Source organism: Emiliania huxleyi (genome assembly GCF_000372725.1).
Source record: "Emiliania huxleyi CCMP1516 unplaced genomic scaffold EMIHUscaffold_307, whole genome shotgun sequence".
Taxonomy (NCBI): Eukaryota; Haptophyta; order Isochrysidales; family Noelaerhabdaceae; genus Emiliania; species Emiliania huxleyi.
In genome coordinates, this window is record NW_005199712.1 from 80,737 (window position 1) to 94,407 (window position 13,671).

The 13,671-nt window shown below is 73.4% G+C and overlaps 1 protein-coding gene across 1 annotated transcript in view; it reads left to right on the forward strand.

Annotated features, from left to right (window-relative positions):
• EMIHUDRAFT_240384 (hypothetical protein) overlaps positions 1–2,794 on the forward strand; it is a gene marked incomplete at both ends in the record, with an annotated part of 5,083 nt that extends 2,289 nt beyond the window's left edge. Inside the window, 9 exons of the mRNA XM_005774801.1 lie at positions 25–51; positions 304–411; positions 501–880; positions 996–1,038; positions 1,110–1,631; positions 1,680–1,742; positions 1,818–2,024; positions 2,101–2,640; positions 2,716–2,794. Of these exons, the coding sequence (XP_005774858.1) occupies positions 25–51; positions 304–411; positions 501–880; positions 996–1,038; positions 1,110–1,631; positions 1,680–1,742; positions 1,818–2,024; positions 2,101–2,640; positions 2,716–2,794 (1,969 nt within the window). The remainder of the gene's footprint in view (positions 1–24; positions 52–303; positions 412–500; positions 881–995; positions 1,039–1,109; positions 1,632–1,679; positions 1,743–1,817; positions 2,025–2,100; positions 2,641–2,715) is intronic.
• Positions 2,795–13,671: the final 10,877 nt, after the last annotated feature.

The following is a 13,671-nucleotide window of genomic DNA, read 5'->3' on the forward strand; positions in this document are numbered from 1 at the left end:
CATTTACGTTTCTCCCTCGCGCAGGCGTGCGGCGTCAACAACGACGTCGTTGTGAAGGAGGAGGCCGCCACTCAGGAGGCCGCCTCCGAGGAGGCCGTCGTCGCCGAGGAGTTCGCCACCGCCGCCGCCGAGGAGACCGCCGCCGAGGAGTCCGCCGCCGAGGAGTCCGCCACCAAGTCCGCCGCCACCGAGGAGGCCGCCGCCGCCGAGGAGGCCGCCTCCGAGGAGCCCGTCGTCGCCGAGGAGTCCGCCACCGAGGAGGCGACCATCAAGCCCGCCGCCGCCGAGGTGTCCGCCTCCCAGGAGGCGCCCGTCGCCGAGGCGCCCGTCGCCGAGGAGGCCGTCGCCGAGGAGGCTGCCAAGGAGATCGAGAAGCCGGCCAAGACCGTTTCCAACACGCCCGACCCAGCGGTGAGCGCGCCGCAGCATTCTCTCCTGGCACTCCTCGCTCTCCCACCGGTAATAATCTCCCTTCCCGTGTGCCCCTATCGCGCTTGCAGGACACCACCTGCTACCCGGGCCTGCCCACGCCGATGGCGGCAGGGAAGAGCGGGCCCGCGTCGGCCCGCAGCGGCTCCGGACCGGGCTACGTGGACGGCGTCGAGGCTGCAGTCCGCCGGCTGGGCGAGAGCGTCAGCTACCAGGCTACGCCCGCCGACGGCAAGAAGTCGCCGTCGCCGGGAGTCCCCACCTCCGGCGGCATTGCGCCCGTGGCGCCCAAGCCCCTTGGCGCGGTCGCGGGCGCGGGGCTGGCTGAGGCCGAGGCCGCCAAGGAGCGCGAGCACTGGGAGGGGCGGCTCAAGAAGGCGAAGGCCGCGCTCGATCTCATTGCCGAGCAACGGGAGAAGTGGGCGGACTTGCAGTCGCGGCGCTCGAGGAAGTGCCGGCGCAAGGCAAGGCGCTGGCCGCGCAAGCCGAAGACTGGCAAGAGCCGCGGCCGCGGCCGCGGCCGCCGCCCGGACCGGCGCCGCGAGCCGCAGGCCACGTCCGGCAAGGCGCCATTCGCCGCTGGCACGTGCGGCGCCGGCGCTGGCACGTGTGGCGCCGTCGCTGGCACATGCGGCGCCGGCGGTCGCGCCGCCCTCAAGGCGGCGGCCAACTGCGTGCAGGGCGGCTACACGAAGGCCGAGGGCGCCTTCCGGTGGCTGCTCCTCGTCTGCATGCCCGCCTTTGGCCACTGCGCGTCCGCCGTGCCTAGCCCGACGGCGGTGGCCTCGTCCTTCTCGTCTGCCGTCGCCTCGGCAGCCTCCGTCGCCTCGGCGGCGTCCTCTGACTTCTCATCCGGCGTCGCCTCGGCGGCGTCCTCGGCCTTCTCGCCCGCCGTCGCCTCGACGGCGTCCTCGCTCGTGAGCTGCTCGCCGCTTCTCATGCCCGCAATCGTGCTCATCCTCCTCGCCATCGCCTGCGGCGCCATCGGCACGGTGATGTGGCGCCGCAACTCAAAGGCCCGAAGAAGGCCCGACCGCCCGACCGACCCGAAGACGGCCCCAACCGGCGTCACCACAAACGCGCCAGCTCTCAAGCCGGTCACCGAAGACGCGCCGGCTCTCGAGCCGGTCACCGCCGGCGGCGCGCCGCTGCCGTCGATCAAGGAGCTTCCAGCGGCGAGCGCCGCGCACTCTGCGCCGCGCGTCTGCCAACCCACTCCTTCACTTGCACCCCGCTTTCATTGCACGTAGGGCGACGCCGACTGGACCGTCTCGGCCAAGGAGTCTCCGCCAGCGGAGAAGCTCGCCCCGGCGGTGAGCGCCTCGCACGCTGCGGTTGTAGTTGCAGAGCCTCAACTATTGACGCACCCACCGCTTGCGCGTGCGCAGGGCATCCCCGACAGGACCACCCCGTCGAAGCCGCGCCGCAAGAAGCGGCGCAAGGGCGCGTCCGCCCCGATCGTCCGCACCAAGAGCATCGCCCCGGTCGGCGGCAACAACCGGTTCCGGGCCCTGCTCGGAATGGACGGCAACGAGGGCATCCTCGGCGGCACCGGCAAGGTGCCCTGCGGCTCCACGCCGTCGACCACAGACTCGGTGCTCGCCGCCTGCATACATGCGGCCTCCCCCCCCGCTCGCCGCTCAACCGCCAGTCTCCCGCCCTCCTGTTCAGGGCGCGACGGCCAACGTCGAGACGACCACGATTGCCACGCCGGAGGGCTCCGTCTCTGCCTCCGGCTGGTTCTCTTGGCCCAAGTTCTGCCCGTCCTACCTGCTCCGCCTCTTTGGCATCCTCGCGCTGCTCTGCCTCGGAACCGCGTTTGCGCTCTCCTCGTACTCTGCCACCTCCGCGCTTCTCTCCTCGCAGTGGCACGAGTCCCCGACTTCCTTTCCCGCAGTCACAACGCCGATCGCTCCGGCATCGCGTAACGGCTTCTGCGAGATTGGCGGCAACGACACCAACAGCTCGTTTGCAGCCATCGCCTCTTCGGACAGCGTGCCCGCCGACCACCCGATGCTTGCTCGCTCGCGCTTGCTAGTACCCGCACCGCGCCAGCTCGTGACCCACAGCCCGCGCGCTGTTCAGGGCGGGCACGAGGAGGGGCGCTTGTTGGAAGCACTGATGGACGACGTCAAAGAGGCGGTGGGCGAGCCGTTGCGCCTGATTGGCCAGCCGCCGGCGTCCATCAAGGACGTTTACGGGAAGCAGCCGGTGAGCGCCCCTCGGCTGTTTCTGTGTGCGAGCCTGTGTTGCCCTCTGACGGATTGCCTGTGTGTTTGCGTGTAGGGCGAGGCCGACTTGGAGACCGTCCTCGCCTCGCGCAACAGCACGGAGCGCAAGGGCGAGCCCGAGATTGACTTTGTCGGTCCCGTCTACAGCAACAGGACGGGGATCATCGCTCGGGGGCGCGACACCGTCCCGACCGCCACCAACCTCACCGCCGCGGGCGAGTGCACCGACGCCTCGCCGGGCCACTTCGCCACCACCGGCTCCACGCAGCAGAGTCCGTGCGCCAAGGGGTCGTACACGGACGCGTACGGGCAGGGCGAGTGCACGCCTTGCGCCGGCGGCACGTACCAGGACGAGGAAGGCAAGACGGCGTGCGAGCCGTGCGAGGCGGGCAGCTACTGCGCTGTTGGCGCGGCGGCGGCGCTGCCGTGCGAGGCTGGCAGCTACTCGAGCGCCACCAACCTCACCGACGCGAGCGAGTGCACCGACGCTTCGCCGGGCCACTTCGCCACCACCGGCTCCACCGACCAGACGGCGTGCCGCGAGGGCAGCTTCGCCAACGGCATTCGCAACGACGCGTGCGAGCTGTGCCCCGAGGGGTACTTCCAGAACGAGACCGGCAAGGCCGCCTGCGTCCGCTGCGCTGCTGGCAAGTTTTGCCCTCAGGGCTCGTCGCGCGAGCTGGACGCGCAGTGCGCGGCGGGCACGTACGCGAGGCTGACCGACCGGAGCGGCGACCCCGAGTGCCTCGCCTGCCCCGCCGGCTCGTCGTGCGGCGGCGGGGCGGCGCCGCCGTCCGAGTGCTCGCCGGGCTCAGTCGCCGCCACGGCCGGCCTCTCCGAGTGCGCCAGCTGTGCGGGCGGGACGTACCAGGGCGAGTCGAACGCGACGAGCTGCCTTCCGTGCGTGGAGGGCAGCTACTGCGCCGAGGGCGCGTCGGCGCCGCTGCCGTGCGTTGCGGGCAGCTACTCGACCGCCACCAACCTCACCGCCGCGAGCGAGTGCACCGACGCCACGCCGGGCCACTTCGCCACCACGGGCTCCAACGAGCAGACGGCGTGCCGCGAGGGCAGCTTCACCTCCGAAGCGCGCAGCGCTACCTGCCAGCTGTGCACTGAAGGTTCGTACCAGAACGAGGCCGGCATGACCAGCTGCATGGATTGCGAGCCAGGCAGCTATGCTGCGGCCGCCGGCAGCGCTCTGTGCCTGTTCTGCCCTCCGGGCGAGGTTAGTGAGTTTAGTGGGAGTGTGGGCTGCACGGCCTGCAGCGCTGGCACCTTCAGCGGGTCCCCAGGTGGAACGGGGTGCGAAGCTTGTAGCACGGGAGGCTACTGCACAGGCATTGCTTCCTGCGGCGACGGTTTCACGCCCTGCGGTCCGGGAACGTACAACGAGGAGGAGGGGAGCAGCTCGCCCGCCGACTGCCAGCAGTGTTCCCGTGGTACGTTTAGCCCAGACACCGGCGCAAGCAGCAGCGAGACGTGCAGGAGCTGCCGCGCCGGGACCTTTGGCGACGAGCCCGGACGCAGTGACTGCACGGATTGCCCTGCGGGACAGTATCAGGACGAGACGGGCGCAACAGCCTGCCGCGACTGCGTGGCGGGCAGCTACTGCCCCGTTGGCGCCTCAGCGCCGCTGCCCTGCCCCGCCGGGACGCACATCAACGCCTCGCTCGACCTCATGACGAGCAAGGACGACTGCATCACCTGTCCGGCCGGCACGTTTTGCCCGACCGGCTCTGATGAAGCCACCGACTGCGCGCCGGGAACCTTCAACGCCCTCGCCGGGCAGAGCTGGTGCGAGAGGTGCCCTCCGGGCAACTATCAGGACGCGAGCGGCAAGACGGCGTGCAAGACGTGCGTGAAGGGCAGCTACTGCGCCGAGGGCGCGGCGGCGGCGCTGCCGTGCGAGGCTGGCAGCTACTCGAGCGCCACCAACCTCACCGACGCGAGCGAGTGCACCGACGCCTCGCCGGGCCACTTCGCCACCACCGGCTCCACCGAGCAGACGGCGTGCCGCGAGGGCAGCTTCGCCAACGGCATTCGCAACGACGCGTGCGAGCTGTGCCCCAAGGGCTACTTCCAGAACGAGACCGGCAAGGCCGCCTGCGTCCGCTGCGCTGCTGGCAAGTTTTGCCCGGTGGGGTCGTCGCGCGAGCTGGACGCGCAGTGCGAGGCGGGCACGTACGCGAGGCTGACCGACCGGAGCGGCGACCCCGAGTGCCTCGACTGCCCCGCCGGCTCGTCGTGCGGCGGCGGGGCGGCGCCGCCGTCCGAATGCTCGCCGGGCTCAGTCGCCGCCACGGCCGGCCTCTCCGAGTGCGCCAGCTGTGCGGGCGGGACGTACCAGGGCGAGTCGAACGCGACGAGCTGCCTTCCGTGCGTGGAGGGCAGCTACTGCGCCGAGGGCGCGTCGGCGCCGCTGCCGTGCGTTGCGGGCAGCTACTCGACCGCCACCAACCTCACCGCCGCGGGCGAGTGCACCGACGCCTCGCCGGGCCACTTCGCCACCACCGGCTCCACGCAGCAGACGGCGTGCGCCAAGGGGTCGTACACGAACGCGTACGGGCAGGGCGCGTGCACGCCCTGCGCCGGCGGCACGTACCAGGACGAGGAAGGCAAGACGGCGTGCGAGCCGTGCGAGGCGGGAAGCCACTGCGCCGTTGGCGCGGCGGCGGCGCTGCCGTGCGAGGCTGGCAGCTACTCGAGCGCCACCAACCTCACCGACGCGAGCGAGTGCACCGACGCCTCGCCGGGCCACTTCGCCACCACCGGCTCCACCGAGCAGACGGCGTGCCGCGAGGGCAGCTTCGCCAACGGCATTCGCAACGACGCGTGCGAGCTGTGCCCCGAGGGCTACTTCCAGAACGAGACCGGCAAGGCCGCCTGCGTCCGCTGCGCTGCTGGCAAGTTTTGCCCGGTGGGGTCGTCGCGCGAGCTGGACGCGCAGTGCGAGGCGGGCACGTACGCGAGGCTGACCGACCGGAGCGGCGACCCCGAGTGCCTCGCCTGCCCCGCCGGCTCGTCGTGCGGTGGCGGGGCGGCGCCGCCGTCCGAGTGCTCGCCGGGCTCAGTCGCCGCCACGGCCGGCCTCTCCGAGTGCGCCAGCTGTGCGGGCGGGACGTACCAGGGCGAGTCGAACGCGACGAGCTGCCTTCCGTGCGTGGAGGGCAGCTACTGCGCCGAGGGCGCGTCGGCGCCGCTGCCGTGCGTTGCGGGCAGCTACTCGACCGCCACCAACCTCACCGCCGCGGGCGAGTGCACCGACGCCTCGCCGGGCCACTTCGCCACCACCGGCTCCACGCAGCAGACGGCGTGCGCCAAGGGGTCGTACACGGACGCGTACGGGCAGGGCGCGTGCACGCCCTGCGCCGGCGGCACGTACCAGGACGAGGAAGGCAAGACGGCGTGCGAGCCGTGCGAGGCGGGAAGCCACTGCGCCGTTGGCGCGGCGGCGGCGCTGCCGTGCGAGGCTGGCAGCTACTCGAGCGCCACCAACCTCACCGACGCGAGCGAGTGCACCGACGCCTCGCCGGGCCACTTCGCCACCACCGGCTCCACCGAGCAGACGGCGTGCCGCGAGGGCAGCTTTGCCAACGGCATTCGCAACGACGCGTGCGAGCTGTGCCCCGAGGGGTACTTCCAGAACGAGACCGGCAAGGCCGCCTGCGTCCGCTGCGCTGCTGGCAAGTTTTGCCCGGTGGGGTCGTCGCGCGAGCTGGACGCGCAGTGCGAGGCGGGCACGTACGCGAGGCTGACCGACCGGAGCGGCGACCCCGAGTGCCTCGACTGCCCCGCCGGCTCGTCGTGCGGCGGCGGGGCGGCGCCGCCGTCCGAGTGCTCGCCGGGCTCAGTCGCCGCCACGGCCGGCCTCTCCGAGTGCGCCAGCTGTGCGGGCGGGACGTACCAGGGCGAGTCGAACGCGACGAGCTGCCTTCCGTGCGTGGAGGGCAGCTACTGCGCCGAGGGCGCGTCGGCGCCGCTGCCGTGCGTTGCGGGCAGCTACTCGACCGCCACCAACCTCACCGCCGCGGGCGAGTGCACCGACGCCTCGCCGGGCCACTTCGCCACCACCGGCTCCACGCAGCAGACGGCGTGCGCCAAGGGGTCGTACACGGACGCGTACGGGCAGGGCGCGTGCACGCCCTGCGCCGGCGGCACGTACCAGGACGAGGAAGGCAAGACGGCGTGCGAGCCGTGCGAGGCGGGAAGCCACTGCGCCGTTGGCGCGGCGGCGGCGCTGCCGTGCGAGGCTGGCAGCTACTCGAGCGCCACCAACCTCACCGACGCGAGCGAGTGCACCGACGCCTCGCCGGGCCACTTCGCCACCACCGGCTCCACCGAGCAGACGGCGTGCCGCGAGGGCAGCTTCGCCAACGGCATTCGCAACGACGCGTGCGAGCTGTGCCCCGAGGGCTACTTCCAGAACGAGACCGGCAAGGCCGCCTGCGTCCGCTGCGCTGCTGGCAAGTTTTGCCCGGTGGGGTCGTCGCGCGAGCTGGACGCGCAGTGCGAGGCGGGCACGTACGCGAGGCTGACCGACCGGAGCGGCGACCCCAAGTGCCTCGCCTGCCCCGCCGGCTCGTCGTGCGGCGGCGGGGCGGCGCCGCCGTCCGAGTGCTCGCCGGGCTCAGTCGCCGCCACGGCCGGCCTCTCCGAGTGCGCCAGCTGTGCGGGCGGGACGTACCAGGGCGAGTCGAACGCGACGAGCTGCCTTCCGTGCGTGGAGGGCAGCTACTGCGCCGAGGGCGCGTCGGCGCCGCTGCCGTGCGTTGCGGGCAGCTACTCGACCGCCACCAACCTCACCGCCGCGGGCGAGTGCACCGACGCCTCGCCGGGCCACTTCGCCACCACCGGCTCCACGCAGCAGACGGCGTGCGCCAAGGGGTCGTACACGAACGCGTACGGGCAGGGCGCGTGCACGCCCTGCGCCGGCGGCACGTACCAGGACGAGGAAGGCAAGACGGCGTGCGAGCCGTGCGAGGCGGGAAGCCACTGCGCCGTTGGCGCGGCGGCGGCGCTGCCGTGCGAGGCTGGCAGCTACTCGAGCGCCACCAACCTCACCGACGCGAGCGAGTGCACCGACGCCTCGCCGGGCCACTTCGCCACCACCGGCTCCACCGAGCAGACGGCGTGCCGCGAGGGCAGCTTCGCCAACGGCATTCGCAACGACGCGTGCGAGCTGTGCCCCGAGGGGTACTTCCAGAACGAGACCGGCAAGGCCGCCTGCGTCCGCTGCGCTGCTGGCAAGTTTTGCCCGGTGGGGTCGTCGCGCGAGCTGGACGCGCAGTGCGAGGCGGGCACGTACGCGAGGCTGACCGACCGGAGCGGCGACCCCGAGTGCCTCGCCTGCCCCGCCGGCTCGTCGTGCGGTGGCGGGGCGGCGCCGCCGTCCGAGTGCTCGCCGGGCTCAGTCGCCGCCACGGCCGGCCTCTCCGAGTGCGCCAGCTGTGCGGGCGGGACGTACCAGGGCGAGTCGAACGCGACGAGCTGCCTTCCGTGCGTGGAGGGCAGCTACTGCGCCGAGGGCGCGTCGGCGCCGCTGCCGTGCGTTGCGGGCAGCTACTCGACCGCCACCAACCTCACCGCCGCGGGCGAGTGCACCGACGCCTCGCCGGGCCACTTCGCCACCACCGGCTCCACGCAGCAGACGGCGTGCGCCAAGGGGTCGTACACGGACGCGTACGGGCAGGGCGCGTGCACGCCCTGCGCCGGCGGCACGTACCAGGACGAGGAAGGCAAGACGGCGTGCGAGCCGTGCGAGGCGGGAAGCCACTGCGCTGTTGGCGCGGCGGCGGCGCTGCCGTGCGAGGCTGGCAGCTACTCGAGCGCCACCAACCTCACCGACTCGAGCGAGTGCACCGACGCCACGCCGGGCCACTTCGCCACCACCGGCTCCACCGAGCAGACGGCGTGCCGCGAGGGCAGCTTCGCCAACGGCACCCGCAACGACGCGTGCGAGCTGTGCCCCGAGGGGTACTACCAGGACCAGCCCGCCGCCGCCGCCTGCGTCCGCTGCGCTGCTGGCAAGTTTTGCCCGGTGGGGTCGTCGCGCGAGCTGGACGCGCAGTGCGAGGCGGGCACGTACGCGAGGCTGACCGACCGGAGCGGCGACCCCGAGTGCCTCGACTGCCCCGCCGGCTCGTCGTGCGGCGGCGGGGCGGCGCCGCCCTCCGAGTGCTCGCCGGGCTCTTTCGCCGCCACGGCCGGCCTCTCCGAGTGCGCCAGCTGTGCGGGCGGGACGTACCAGGGCGAGTCGAACGCGACGAGCTGCCTTCCGTGCGTGGAGGGCAGCTACTGCGCCGAGGGCGCGTCGGCGCCGCTGCCGTGCGTTGCGGGCAGCTACTCGACCGCCACCAACCTCACCGCCGCGGGCGAGTGCACCGACGCCTCGCCGGGCCACTTCGCCACCACCGGCTCCACGCAGCAGACGGCGTGCGCCAAGGGGTCGTACACGGACGCGTACGGGCAGGGCGCGTGCACGCCCTGCGCCGGCGGCACGTACCAGGACGAGGAAGGCAAGACGGCGTGCGAGCCGTGCGAGGCGGGAAGCCACTGCGCCGTTGGCGCGGCGGCGGCGCTGCCGTGCGAGGCTGGCAGCTACTCGAGCGCCACCAACCTCACCGACGCGAGCGAGTGCACCGACGCCTCGCCGGGCCACTTCGCCACCACCGGCTCCACCGAGCAGACGGCGTGCCGCGAGGGCAGCTTTGCCAACGGCATTCGCAACGACGCGTGCGAGCTGTGCCCCGAGGGGTACTTCCAGAACGAGACCGGCAAGGCCGCCTGCGTCCGCTGCGCTGCTGGCAAGTTTTGCCCGGTGGGCTCGTCGCGCGAGCTGGACGCGCAGTGCGAGGCGGGCACGTACGCGAGGCTGACCGACCGGAGCGGCGACCCCAAGTGCCTCGCCTGCCCCGCCGGCTCGTCGTGCGGCGGCGGGGCGGCGCCGCCGTCCGAGTGCTCGCCGGGCTCTTTCGCCGCCACGGCCGGCCTCTCCGAGTGCGCCAGCTGTGCGGGCGGGACGTACCAGGGCGAGTCGAACGCGACGAGCTGCCTTCCGTGCGTGGAGGGCAGCTACTGCGCCGAGGGCGCGTCGGCGCCGCTGCCGTGCATTGCGGGCAGCTACTCGACCGCCACCAACCTCACCGCCGCGGGCGAGTGCACCGACGCCTCGCCGGGCCACTTCGCCACCACCGGCTCGACGCAGCAGACGGCGTGCGCCAAGGGGTCGTACACGAACGCGTACGGGCAGGGCGCGTGCACGCCCTGCGCCGGCGGCACGTACCAGGACGAGGAAGGCAAGACGGCGTGCGAGCCGTGCGAGGCGGGAAGCCACTGCGCCGTTGGCGCGGCGGCGGCGCTGCCGTGCGAGGCTGGCAGCTACTCGAGCGCCACCAACCTCACCGACGCGAGCGAGTGCACCGACGCCTCGCCGGGCCACTTCGCCACCACCGGCTCCACCGAGCAGACGGCGTGCCGCGAGGGCAGCTTCGCCAACGGCATTCGCAACGACGCGTGCGAGCTGTGCCCCGAGGGGTACTTCCAGAACGAGACCGGCAAGGCCGCCTGCGTCCGCTGCGCTGCTGGCAAGTTTTGCCCGGTGGGGTCGTCGCGCGAGCTGGACGCGCAGTGCGAGGCGGGCACGTACGCGAGGCTGACCGACCGGAGCGGCGACCCCGAGTGCCTCGACTGCCCCGCCGGCTCGTCGTGCGGCGGCGGGGCGGCGCCGCCGTCCGAATGCTCGCCGGGCTCAGTCGCCGCCACGGCCGGCCTCTCCGAGTGCGCCAGCTGTGCGGGCGGGACGTACCAGGGCGAGTCGAACGCGACGAGCTGCCTTCCGTGCGTGGAGGGCAGCTACTGCGCCGAGGGCGCGTCGGCGCCGCTGCCGTGCGTTGCGGGCAGCTACTCGACCGCCACCAACCTCACCGCCGCGGGCGAGTGCACCGACGCCTCGCCGGGCCACTTCGCCACCACCGGCTCCACGCAGCAGACGGCGTGCGCCAAGGGGTCGTACACGAACGCGTACGGGCAGGGCGCGTGCACGCCCTGCGCCGGCGGCACGTACCAGGACGAGGAAGGCAAGACGGCGTGCGAGCCGTGCGAGGCGGGAAGCCACTGCGCCGTTGGCGCGGCGGCGGCGCTGCCGTGCGAGGCTGGCAGCTACTCGAGCGCCACCAACCTCACCGACGCGAGCGAGTGCACCGCCGCCACGCCGGGCCACTTCGCCACCACCGGCTCCACCGAGCAGACGGCGTGCCGCGAGGGCAGCTTCGCCAACGGCACCCGCAACGACGCGTGCGAGCTGTGCCCCGAGGGGTACTACCAAGACCAGCCCGCCGCCGCCGCCTGCGTCCGCTGCGCTGCTGGCAAGTTTTGCCCGGTGGGGTCGTCGCGCGAGCTGGACGCGCAGTGCGAGGCGGGCACGTACGCGAGGCTGACCGACCGGAGCGGCGACCCCGAGTGCCTCGACTGCCCCGCCGGCTCGTCGTGCGGCGGCGGGGCGGCGCCGCCCTCCGAGTGCTCGCCGGGCTCTTTCGCCGCCACGGCCGGCCTCTCCAAGTGCGCCAGCTGTGCGGGCGGGACGTACCAGGGCGAGTCGAACGCGACGAGCTGCCTTCCGTGCGTGGAGGGCAGCTACTGCGCCGAGGGCGCGTCGGCGCCGCTGCCGTGCGTTGCGGGCAGCTACTCGACCGCCACCAACCTCACCGCCGCGGGCGAGTGCACCGACGCCTCGCCGGGCCACTTCGCCACCACCGGCTCCACGCAGCAGACGGCGTGCGCCAAGGGGTCGTACACGAACGCGTACGGGCAGGGCGAGTGCATGCCCTGCGCCGGCGGCACGTACCAGGACGAGGAAGGCAAGACGGCGTGCGAGCCGTGCGAGGCGGGAAGCCACTGCGCTGTTGGCGCGGCGGCGGCGCTGCCGTGCGAGGCTGGCAGCTACTCGAGCGCCACCAACCTCACCGACGCGAGCGAGTGCACCGCCGCCACGCCGGGCCACTTCGCCACCACCGGCTCCACCGAGCAGACGGCGTGCCGCGAGGGCAGCTTCGCCAACGGCACCCGCAACGACGCGTGCGAGCTGTGCCCCGAGGGGTACTACCAGGACCAGCCCGCCGCCGCCGCCTGCGTCCGCTGCGCTGCTGGCAAGTTTTGCCCGGTGGGGTCGTCGCGCGAGCTGGACGCGCAGTGCGAGGCGGGCACGTACGCGAGGCTGACCGACCGGAGCGGCGACCCCGAGTGCCTCGACTGCCCCGCCGGCTCGTCGTGCGGCGGCGGGGCGGCGCCGCCCTCCGAGTGCTCGCCGGGCTCTTTCGCCGCCACGGCCGGCCTCTCCGAGTGCGCCAGCTGTGCGGGCGGGACGTACCAGGGCGAGTCGAACGCGACGAGCTGCCTTCCGTGCGTGGAGGGCAGCTACTGCGCCGAGGGCGCGTCGGCGCCGCTGCCGTGCGTTGCGGGCAGCTACTCGACCGCCACCAACCTCACCGCCGCGGGCGAGTGCACCGACGCCTCGCCGGGCCACTTCGCCACCACCGGCTCCACGCAGCAGACGGCGTGCGCCAAGGGGTCGTACACGAACGCGTACGGGCAGGGCGCGTGCACGCCCTGCGCCGGCGGCACGTACCAGGACGAGGAAGGCAAGACGGCGTGCGAGCCGTGCGAGGCGGGAAGCCACTGCGCTGTTGGCGCGGCGGCGGCGCTGCCGTGCGAGGCTGGCAGCTACTCGAGCGCCACCAACCTCACCGACGCGAGCGAGTGCACCGACGCCTCGCCGGGCCACTTCGCCACCACCGGCTCCACCGAGCAGACGGCGTGCCGCGAGGGCAGCTTCGCCAACGGCACCCGCAACGACGCGTGCGAGCTGTGCCCCGAGGGGTACTTCCAGAACGAGACCGGCAAGGCCGCCTGCGTCCGCTGCGCTGCTGGCAAGTTTTGCCCGGTGGGGTCGTCGCGCGAGCTGGACGCGCAGTGCGAGGCGGGCACGTACGCGAGGCTGACCGACCGGAGCGGCGACCCCGAGTGCCTCGACTGCCCCGCCGGCTCGTCGTGCGGCGGCGGGGCGGCGCCGCCGTCCGAGTGCTCGCCGGGCTCAGTCGCCGCCACGGCCGGCCTCTCCGAGTGCGCCAGCTGTGCGGGCGGGACGTACCAGGGCGAGTCGAACGCGACGAGCTGCCTTCCGTGCGAGGCGGGAAGCTACTGCGCTGTTGGCGCGGCGGCGGCGCTGCCGTGCGAGGCTGGCAGCTACTCGACCGCCACCAACCTCACCGCCGCGGGCGAGTGCACCGACGCCTCGCCGGGCCACTTCGCCACCACCGGCTCCACGCAGCAGACGGCGTGCGCCAAGGGGTCGTACACGGACGCGTACGGGCAGGGCGCGTGCACGCCCTGCGCCGGCGGCACGTACCAGGACGAGGAAGGCAAGACGGCGTGCGAGCCGTGCGAGGCGGGCAGCTACTGCGCTGTTGGCGCGGCGGCGGCGCTGCCGTGCGAGGCTGGCAGCTACTCGACCGCCACCAATCTCACCGACGCGAGCGAGTGCACCGACGCCACGCCGGGCCACTTCGCCACCACCGGCTCCACCGAGCAGACGGCGTGCCGCGAGGGCAGCTTCGCCAACGGCACCCGCAACGACGCGTGCGAGCTGTGCCCCGAGGGGTACTACCAGGACCAGCCCGCCGCCGCCGCCTGCGTCCGCTGCGCTGCTGGCAAGTTTTGCCCGGTGGGGTCGTCGCGCGAGCTGGACGCGCAGTGCGAGGCGGGCACGTACGCGAGGCTGACCGACCGGAGCGGCGACCCCGAGTGCCTCGACTGCCCCGCCGGCTCGTCGTGCGGCGGCGGGGCGCCCCCGCCCTCCGAGTGCTCGCCGGGCTCTTTCGCCGCCACGGCCGGCCTCTCCGAGTGCGCCAGCTGTGCGGGCGGGACGTACCAGGGCGAGTCGAACGCGACGAGCTGCCTTCCGTGCGAGGCGGGAAGCTACTGCGCTGTTGGCGCGGCGGCGGCGCTGCCGTGCGAG